The following is a 10,430-nucleotide window of genomic DNA, read 5'->3' on the forward strand; positions in this document are numbered from 1 at the left end:
TAAGACTAGTAGAAGAACGTCTGGATGTAAATGCGTTGTGGTTTGTGAATTTTAGTTTAAATCTTTAAATGAGATGGTTGAGGGAAGGGAATCAACGACGTAAACCAAATGACGTGCTAATCTGAAAAACCTCTCATAAAAGCGTCTAAAAAAGACAAATACAAAATAGAAAACTTAATATTGTACGGGGAAAGAAAAGGGATGGAACGTACATTTATTGAAATATTTCCATAGTCTAAACAAAATTCTGCATATAGTTCTTTTTTATATTTGTATAAATTTTTATTGTTATATTAGTTAATAGATACCTAGTTAGGTAGAAATAAGCGTAAGCCTAGATAAGAAAGAAGCCAAAGATGTGGCCCCGCGTGGTGAGGTGGGGCCTGGGTGTGGCGACGGCCACAGTGTGCGCTTTTTCTGCATACAAAGCTTTCCAAGAAATTAAAAGACTCTCTTCAGACTTGCCAGAATTTTACCTTCGACAAGACTTAGAACGACGTCGCGATACAAGACGGTTCGCTAATTCACGCCAAGAAAGGGAGGATACTTTTTTAGCCGATGCATCGACCGACGAAGACGAAGATGCACAACGTGCAGGAACTACCAGAAGAGTTATATATCATCGAACAGCAAACATAGAAGATTCTCCCAACATTCTAGAAGGAATTTACCCACGTCCTGAAGTCGATCGATATAGGCCAAGTAGAGCTGAACGTAGCCCTATACTAACCGCAATACTAGAGCAACAGCGGTCCTCTACAGTGCAAGAAGAAAACAACGACCAAGAAGCTAGGTACTTTAAGTAAATTTTAACTTTAAATATTCCCATTGTATAACTTTTACGTCATTTCAGTTTAAGCACCGATATTGAAACCCCAGCAAGAAACGAAGATAATGCTGAGATGCCGAACACTGAAAATCAACCGAGGTACTGTTACTAAATTTGAACTTTAAATATTCGTATTGTAACTTTCACGTCCTACAGTTTAAGCACCGATATTGACAACCCAGCAAGAAACGAAGATAACTTTGAGATGCCGATCACTGAAAATCGACTGAGGTACTGTTACTAAATTTTAACTTTTAACATTCTTATTGCATAACTTTTACGTCCCACAGTTTAAGCACCGAAATTGAAACCCCTGAAAGAAACGAAGATTACTCTGAGATGCCGATCACTGAAAATCGACTGAGGTACTGTTACTAAATTTTAACTTTAAATATTCCTATTGTAACTTTCACGTCCTACAGTTTAAGCACCGATATTGATAACCCAGCAAGAAACGAAGATTACTCTGAGATGCCGATCACTGAAAATCGACTGAGGTACTGTTACTAAATTTTAACTTTTAACATTCTTATTGTATAACTTTTCCGTCATACAGATCCACAAATATGAATGAAACGGAAGAATCGGAGGAGCACAGTTCTGAGATTAGTGATACTAATCTCAGAAACAGGTACTGTAACTAAATTTTAACTTTCAATATGCCAATTATATAACTTCTTATAATTACAATAATATATTATTTTCATTTTTAAATTATATAGAAAAGCGAAAAACTAAAGGAGCGGGGTGGGCAGGGAGCAAAGGTTTCCATGCGGAGACCTACCGTCCAATGTAAGAATGAAAGCTGCTCCCTGCCCACTGTAGAGACGAACGGACGGAAAAGAAAAAGACGTAAGCAATTCTAACTAATATTTCACTCACTTTATCTCTTTATAAAGAAGCAACAACCTTTACAACCTGGAGAACCGAAATGGCGAATCTCATGGATCTTAGGGTTTTTTTAAAAAACAAACTGGAATTGTCCCATGTGTGTAGGAGATAAGTTAAAGATAAACAGTAACTTTCTTTCCCGCTCCATCCTTCCTTGATAAAGGAATGGAGAACGGTTCCCCGGAGATGCCAGCCACAGTTTCTGGCATCTATCCCTACCAATAAAGTAATAAAGTACAAAGTCTTGTCCAATAGTTTTGCAGTTTTCAGATGCAGAGCTAGCATTATATTATAAGTCAAGGTCAGCACAATAAAAAAAGGTTTTATGAGGATGGTCTCGAGGATTTGATTAAGAACTTTTTTTTCGCGCATCTCACGATCTCCAAATAATCATTAAATAACCGTCACTAAACACCACACATTTATGCGTGTAACTTATTTACACATTTTTGATAGTTAAGAGCGTTGACCTAGGGTTTAAAAAAATATTCTTCCTCGTTTTCCCTGTATTTGTTAACATTGAACAATGATGGTACAAACTAAGCACTGGGACAAAATTACAATGTTAATTATGTATTGTACTGTTTGAGAGTTGTGTTTTTCCTGCAACCCATTTTCTTAAGAATATATTTTTACATCTATGTATTTGTATGATACGCGATGAAAATATATTATAACGATATATAATATTAGGCTGAAGTGTTTTTTTAAATATATTATTTATAACTGTTTAATCATACACAAAAGTTGTTTTTTTTCTAAGACTTATAATAGTATTTTTTTTGTTTAAATGAACGTTTGGAGTTACAATTCAATCACTTATTTATGTTAATATTAATAGAAATTTTCAGTAAAATTTTGGAGGTTGTAGGTAAGACCATCTGTTATGAAATTGCTGTCTCATAAGAAGATGTGGTACATACATACATCAAGAGTAAGATTTGTATAATACGTGATGTGTCGGACCCCTTGAGCATCACGTATATCACTCTCTTGTTACGACAAACTCTATCTAAACGAGCAGGTCTTATCTGAGACATTGAGAAAGAAGGGACTATGATTGAGAATGACATAAATCTTTTGTCACTCTTCCGTCCCTTCGCGAATTTTAATTCAGATAAGTACGTATTTTAACAAATGAACAAAAACATAAATAACTCATGTGTTAATTTTTTTATTTTCCTTTGAGACAACAGTATATGAATGGTCATGAACATCCCGGTAAGACAAAGGTATCCTATGATATTTCCAGTTATAAATGGCTCGTTACATTTTTTCGGTGCGTTTTATTTCGGTTGCGCTTTGTACATGCACTTCGTTCACCTCCGGGTTGTCGTCGCTAATGGATTATTGCTGTTCCTCCATGGTACGAAGTTCATAGGAATCTGGAGCGCTGTCGCACAGTTGGTGTATCTTTTGTACTGTACGGGTCTAGATTTGAAGAACATCGTAAAGCCCGAAGACTCGCCGGACGCTTCGACAGTCGTCAAGGACTTCATCCAAACTAGTCTAGTTTTCCCATCTTCGTTGGTGTCGAGCGTCTCTTTTTGGATATTCTTCTGCATCAACAAGAACATGATATTCAAGAACGGCGAGAACCGTTCACCGTTATGGATAACGCATTTGATATACTCTTACAACATAATAATACAAATTCTGGAGATGGCGACTTCTTCACGAAATTATCCGAACAACACTGCAAGTTTTATTGGGATTTTTTCCTTTTTCGTCGCGTACGTCTTCTGGACGCACTTAGTCCATTGGTATACTGGAGAATGGTCGTATTACATATTAGAAAAAATGAACTTACCAGTGAGAATTTTATTCTTCATTTCTTTTTACATTTTGCTCCATACAGGATACGTACTCGGGTACTTGTTTAATTCTATGCTGTGGGGTTCGGACAACGAAAGAAAAATTCGCCCTAGAACTGAAATAACTATTGTGATATAAACAATTTCTGTCGAGCTCACAAATGCCATTGTTTTAACAATAAACACATGATTTTAAAGAGGACTCTGCCTATTTACATTTTAAAAAAAATAGAAGTATTTCAAATAAACTTGTAAAAAAGGGATCAAAACCTGTGTAATTTTTAAAATGCTACTATACAACTGATTCGAGTCGGGGTGTAAGAAAAGAAAACTGTCTGGACATCAAAAAATAACCATTCACGTAAATATCATTAAGACCAGACATTGAAAAACCTACGTAAAACAAAAGTTCTTAAAAATATTAATATTAGTCCAAACCAAAAGCACTATATCAAGCATATTTTTTCTCTCACAAAACTAGAATAATATTTTTCTATGTATTCAAAATTTAATATTGCCAAGAGAAGTGTGTCTTACCCTCTTTGATCAAAGAGTATGCGGATGACATTTTTAATTACGCTGCTCCTTGAATTTTCGTTAACCCGATCGTATCACCTTCATTTGAATTTCTAAAATCATGATTAACACTTTTAATACTCACTTATTTTAATTTATGTTTTTAATTAAGTAAAATTGTTAAAAAATACGTATTTATGGCGACAGTGCGACACAGCGTACATATATTAGATACATTATGGACAGGGAATAGAGGTGGCCACAAGGTTTTCTGCACATCGACCTGAGTGGATCTATTGTGCTATTGTAGGCCTCCGTAGCCTTGCCTGCGACCCCTTAGTGTATGATTTTGCGGCTTTTCCTCTTCTATTGGGTTGTCCGGAAAATAATGCAGGATTTTGGTATTAAACAAAAAAAAAGAAACTAGTTACTTTAAAGCAATGTTCTTTAATCAAAATAATTTCCCANGAGTAATCCTGTAAACGTAAACAGAATATTTTATATAGATTTTTTTTAATGAAAACTTAAAATCCTGCATTATTTTCCGGACAACCCGATAGTTTCAGTAATCTACACCTACATAAACCCTCAAAGAAACATAAAACTTGTTCTGCGGTCTCCTCTTCTTCATGGCAGTGTCTGTGTTTTTGTTTTTCGGTCTGCACTTCTATCCGGTGCATGTGTCCTGGTTCTGTGGCGGCTACCATTCAGTAATCCCTGTTTGGCGGAATGAATGCCCTTCTATGAAGCCCTTCCCGTCCCTCTTTCCTGGAATATTGCTCCACCAGGTTTTGGAGTCATTGAGGATCTATTTTTGTGGCCAACATGACCACTTTCTCATTGCCTGTGGGTACCGAATGCCCAGAGGTCCATGCCAGAGTCAGGTCATTAGTGGTACTGACTTCTATCAGGGATTTAATACAATTCCATACTAAGGCCTTATCTGCCCGCTGACTCATAGAGGACGGCTATCTTCCTGGAATGTGTTCCTGGGCTATTTATTTCTCTGGTACAGTGTTCAATTGCTATGGTTTCAGACTGGAAACAGTACCTATGTTTAAAGTCAGTTCGGTCTTCCGATTCATCCCGAGAACTCCAGCTCCCGTCTATCCGTTTCTGATCCGTCAGTAAACCGGCAGGAATTGGTACAGACATTAAATGACAACTAACATTTTAATTTATTAAAAGGATAGTAAGTTTTAGTATGAAAATACGTGCAATACCAAATTTCAAATAGTCGATATGTTGCATACAGGGTGACGCGTATGAGTATATGATAAAATAACGTCAGCGTTATTTTATGAGCCAAAATGGTTAGGTATGATTAGTTATGGGCCATGAGAAGTTATGAGCTAAACATGTTTTCAAATTTTTAATTGTTATTCCAGTGGAAACCCGTTTATCCGGACCCGTTTGTTAAAATATTTTTTATAAATTATTTGGAGATCGTGAGATGCGGTCTGATGGTATAGCCCCACGACTCCAAATAATCATTAATTAGCAGTCACTAAACACCACACATTTTTAATAAATTTTTCATAATTCTCAATGTATGTATATCAAGTTTTTAAATTCATAATTCAACTATGGGACCTTTAATTCGTCGTTCGAAATTCGTAAATGCCACCAAATCGCCCTTCCTCTAGTCACACGATCGAAAAGTCCGGTGAGGCACGTTTTTGTTAAAAAAATAAATAAAAAGAAAAAAAGGTGTATACTACTTTAAAAGACGGGAAATTGTTGTATCGTGTTGTTCGTATGTGGGCTGCCATTGAAAAGTTTTTTTTTTCGAGAAACGCCTGTCCGGACTTAAAGAAAAATAAAACTAATAAATACTATCTATTACTTTAAATGTTACTTGATATATGAATAAAAGTGTTCACTTTTATATGTGTGTTTTTTCCCGTTTTTATGACACGATACTAATAAAATCACAAATTTTCAGATTATCCGGACTTTCGATCATCCGGACAAGTCCCGGTCCGTTCAAGTCCGGATAAACGGATTTCTACTGTATTAATTTTTATAATTAATTACATTTTACTGGATCTCGCTTCTGACTCCATACTGTAGAACAAAATGACACGGTAAAATTAAAAAATAATGTTGTATTTACGAAAAAGAAAAGATTTTCGGGAAGCACAGAGATAAATCTGATGTGTGGGAGTGCCAGAGTTAGGTGCCAAGATTAGAGAAGATTTTTCTCTATAAGACAAAGACTAAGGCGGGCAAAGACCAACTTAAAGCTTTAATTAAAAAAAAATCTGTGAGAACCCCGCTTACCAAGGCAAGCCAATTTCATCAAGCACACCCAACTCGACTAACTATATTCAGCATTCAAAGAAAAGACGTTTGCGTTAGTGAATAGAAATTTCCAAGTCTTTTATTAGAACGCAACGGTTCCTTGATCATTGGCCCATAGGACACCATAGCGTAGGTATAGACGTCGATAGTTAACAACATAAAAATAAAGAAAAAACATGAAAAGTCGTACATGTCACCATGCCGAGCGAGAACGTTACTGCCCAGTGTACAAAAAAAATTAACAATAATTTTTTTAAGATCACTTATGATTTATGACAAATTTTTAGAAAATAACATTTTTTTCTTTCGAAAGAAAATAAATTGCATCGTGATCTACTGTTTTTGCTGGTAGTTTTAACGAGATTTTTATTCCTATCTTACACCCCCTGCCAAGTCGCTTTGAGTTAAAAAAAAGGAAAAGACTCTTCCCGGCTAATCCGGACCTACCACGGAATGTTCAATCAAATCCTGGCATTTTTTCTTTTCCAGCCCGCTAGTTTCAAGGATCCTAGACCTAATCTCTGATGTTTTTGTCAAAGAAGATTAAACTCGAAAACTATTGAAAGTTCATGCGCAAGAAAGCTTTTTGGGAAAATGAAACAGTTTTATTACTATTGACTAATTAATCTTTATGTAAGGTATTGGTTAAAATAAAAAAGTCAGCGCCACGAGCGAGATTCGAACCCACGACCTTCGGCTAAATACGCCGCTGCTCTACCACCTGAGCTATCTTTGACTTCGATCCACTCGGACACCAACTTCCCATCTCAACCCCACCTTTTGAATTTCCCCTCCTTTTTGCCATTTTTCAAATGTCGTGTAATCTATTTAATTTTAAAATTATTAAACAGTGATATGTCATGTTTTCATTTTAATGAGAAAATATATTATGCTTTTCGATGTATTTCATTCATATTTACTTGCTTATATTACATTAAAATCATCTTTAATAAAATGAAGTTTGCTTAATAAAAAATATGTCATATGGAATCATAATTTAGTCAATGTTCATTAGATTTCGTGGTCCGACTGACCAAATAACATATATCAATTAATTAAACTTTATGTAAGGTGTTGGTTGAGATAAAAAAAGTCAGCGCCACGAGCGGGATTCGAACCCACGACCTTCGGCTAAATACGCCGCTGCTCTACCACTTGAGCTATCGCGACTTGGATCCACTCGGACGCTTGCGACGCTGACTTTTTTACCTCAACCAATACCTTACATAAAGATTAATTAATCGAAAGATGTTATTTGGTCAATCGGGCCACGAAATCTAACGAATTTAATAAGTTAAATGAAGTATACCTTCACTAAAGCTCTCCGTGGCCATTTCATTTGTCGCCGAGAATCAAATAGATTACACGACATTTGAAAAATGGCAAAAAGGAGGGGAAATTCAAAAGGGTGGGGTTGAGATGGGAAGTTGATGTCCGAGTGGATCGATGTCACGATAGCTCAAGTGGTAGAGCAGCGGCGTATTTATCCGAAAGTCGTGGGTTCGAATCCCGCTCGTGGCGCTGACTTTTTTATCTCAACCAATACCTTACATAAAGATTAATTAATTGATAGATGTTATTTGGTCAGTCGGACCATAAAATCTAATAAACATTGACTAAATTATGTTCTATCAATAATTTTTTATTAAGCAAACTTTATTTTATTAAAGATGATTTTAATGTAATATAAGCAAGTAAATATGAAATACGTCGAAAAGCATAATCTATTTTCTCATTAAAATGAAAACATGACATTTTAACTGTTTAATAATTTTAAAATTAAGAACAGCCTGTATAGTATTTTATTATTGTACCATTTGGCCATTTTATCTTGAAAGTAGAAGACAAACTCACTACTGTTTCAATCGTGATAAACATGATAGGTCACTGAAGCTACTATTTCAAGTTTACAAGGGTACTACCAGGTTGGTAAGTCACGGATTTGGACCAAACTTTTTTGTTGTAGAGGAGCTAAAACGAAATTTCATATTAGTATCACGAAAATATTAGAACCTAGTTTACTTGAAAAATAGTTAGTTTTTAGAAATGTTTTGGTTATTGATAAACTTTGGTAGCTTTTAACATATTTTTATTGCAATCTACATAAGAAATGCTGCAAAATGATATATTCAGATAGATGATTTGAGCAAGAAGAACGAGAAAATAAAAATATTAAAAAAACGGAAAATTTCAAGTTTTAAATTTTTTTGGCAAAACAGAGGCCTATTCATAAGAATTGGCGTATACCTGACCGATCTTTTGAAGTATAGAATCTCCAGAAAAGTTTGGTCCAACTCCGTGACCCATCAACCTGGTCGGCTCCTTGTTGGTTCACAGATTTTATATAGTGACTCCATAAGAGAAGTTCAGTCAAGAATGACAGCCACGTCATGCAGGAAGGACATGCACATTACTCACATAGCTGTTTTCCAAATATCAACGTTAGGTAGGGCCCTCATAAGAAAAGGTATATGCTGTACATGCGAATTTATATTTAAAATGATTTCATATGTAATAAGTAGCCCAATATTTGGTATGTGAAGATCTCTGAGGCGTATTTTTATTTACGTAAGAAATACTTTGATTGAATATATAAAAAATATATTTTGTATTGTATAAATTCACTTTTCCACATCCAAAATGTAATTGTTATATGTAAACAATGTTTGTAAATCCCAGGCCCTGAAGATGATCTCAATAAAGATCGAAACGTTGCCACGATAAAGAAAATGTTTTTCTGAAACCTACATCACACCAGACCGCATCTCACGATTTCTAAATAAAAAAATATTATTTACATTAGAAGAAGTAGAAACAATTAGTCGGAAAATCTTTAATTGCACTGATTTGTAATCTTTGTATATTGGAATATTTGGCCGAACCGAAATTTGGCACTCGCAGCAGTAAGTTCGAGTAGATATGTGTATATGGAAAGTTTTGATTTGAATGGTAATTTTCGTCTGTTAAGTAGGAAGTAAAGAATTTTAAATCGTTGTTAAGTGCGTTTTTTAAAATCATGAGTGCGGATTCCAAGTTAGTCTTCTATCAAATATACGTCTTAAATAGGTAACTTTGTCGGTTTGAGGAACGGGTTCATTGTTTAAGTATATGCTCATGGCGGAGTGTAAAGTTTACATTTTTTTTACATTACTTAATTTTCCAAAGATAGTTCCATTTTTCAATTGCCGACGTGTAGTTTTGAAACATAAAGGAAACTTGTGTAGAAGAGGGGTTAATATGGCGGTTTCATCTGGGCAGTAGGTGCTTTCTGATTTGTAGGCATGTCAGAATTAAACATAACAATAGCTGAGGAAGTATTGACCCCTGTGGTACATCTGCAAGAACCTCTTTCTTCTCAGGGGTGTTTTACTGAGAAAAATCTCTCTTTAAGGTACGATTGTGCATAATAAATCCCTAACCATCCCTAATCTGGGGTAGTTTAATTTGTAGAATACTCCGTGTGCACGCGCTGGCCGGTCGCAATAAAAATAAAATAAAATTAAATTAAAATACAAAATAAAATACTAACTTGTTAACTGTGGCTTGATTTTCTCGACAACCAGGGAGGAGAGCCGTTTAATAGCTAGAACCTGCAATAACTCTGGCCAAAGATAAAACAGAATCCTGGTCTATTAATTACCTTCGGGGCTGCGTCCGAACCCTGTATGATGTGTCGCATTAAGAATGCGGGAGAAGACACTAGCGTTATTTTGAACGCGATAATTAACAAAACGAAAAAAAAAGCTTCTTGAAAATAAGAGAAAAACTGAAAGAAAACTAAACTAAAATCACTCTTGGAGGCTAATTAATAGTGGACTGTATGGAAGCGAACAGGACTAGAGCAGGACTAGGCAGCAACAGGAAAAGATTATGGGGAGGGAACAGAGCTAGGATAAATTCTAGATTAGCGGCATTTCGGAAACAAAATAAACAATTATAATTCGCGATTTTTGTCATACTTTGTCGAAGGCCTGTGAAGGATCTAAGCTCTGCTCGAGTCATGAAGTAAACTGTAACTATGTAAATTTGGGCTCGGAAGCCAAATTGAAGGTCTGTAAAATGTTGTTTGAAGTGGC

The 10,430-nt window shown here is 35.4% G+C and overlaps 3 protein-coding genes across 5 annotated transcripts in view; 2 read left to right on the forward strand and 1 right to left on the reverse strand.

Moving 5' to 3' along the window:
* Positions 1-10,430, reverse strand: part of LOC106664169 — a 173,562-nt gene that overhangs the window by 29,975 nt on the left and 133,157 nt on the right. The gene's annotated exons all lie outside the window — the stretch shown is intronic.
* Positions 235-2,647, forward strand: LOC106664278. Of its 3 annotated transcripts, XR_002910206.1 has the most exons (8): positions 235-793; positions 854-928; positions 986-1,060; positions 1,120-1,194; positions 1,252-1,326; positions 1,386-1,460; positions 1,552-1,681; positions 2,592-2,647. XR_002910206.1 is itself a non-coding variant. In XM_014389858.2 (7 exons), exons 1-7 carry the CDS (start codon positions 357-359, stop codon positions 1,565-1,567), a joined length of 828 nt encoding a protein of 275 aa, XP_014245344.2. In that variant the 5' UTR covers positions 235-356; the 3' UTR covers positions 1,568-1,760. The 3 variants fall into 3 exon arrangements, 2 of the variants coding, with proteins under 2 accessions (XP_014245344.2, XP_024082305.1); XM_014389858.2 differs by lacking the exon at positions 2,592-2,647 and having other exon boundaries at positions 1,552-1,760; XM_024226537.1 differs by lacking the exons at positions 1,120-1,194; positions 1,252-1,326; positions 2,592-2,647 and having other exon boundaries at positions 1,552-1,760.
* LOC106664277 (androgen-induced gene 1 protein-like) lies at positions 2,884-3,712 on the forward strand. Its single transcript, XM_014389857.2, has one exon. It carries the CDS (start codon positions 2,924-2,926, stop codon positions 3,671-3,673), a length of 750 nt encoding a protein of 249 aa, XP_014245343.1. The 5' UTR covers positions 2,884-2,923; the 3' UTR covers positions 3,674-3,712.

This window comes from Cimex lectularius, unplaced genomic scaffold (genome assembly GCF_000648675.2).
Source record: "Cimex lectularius strain Harlan isolate CLEC.00 unplaced genomic scaffold, Clec_2.1 scaffold50, whole genome shotgun sequence".
Taxonomy (NCBI): domain Eukaryota; kingdom Metazoa; phylum Arthropoda; class Insecta; order Hemiptera; family Cimicidae; genus Cimex; species Cimex lectularius.

Excerpts from the sequence above, each read along its gene's own strand:
- LOC106664278 (XM_014389858.2), top strand. The coding sequence starts at position 357 with ATGTGGCCCCGCGTGGTGAGGTGGGGCCTGGGTGTGGCGACGGCCACA. Across the intron at positions 929-985 it reads AACACTGAAAATCAACCGAG|TTTAAGCACCGATATTGACA; the intron begins GTACTGTTACTA and ends CACGTCCTACAG. Across the intron at positions 1,061-1,119 it reads ATCACTGAAAATCGACTGAG|TTTAAGCACCGAAATTGAAA; the intron begins GTACTGTTACTA and ends TACGTCCCACAG.
- LOC106664277 (XM_014389857.2), top strand. The coding sequence starts at position 2,924 with ATGGTCATGAACATCCCGGTAAGACAAAGGTATCCTATGATATTTCCA.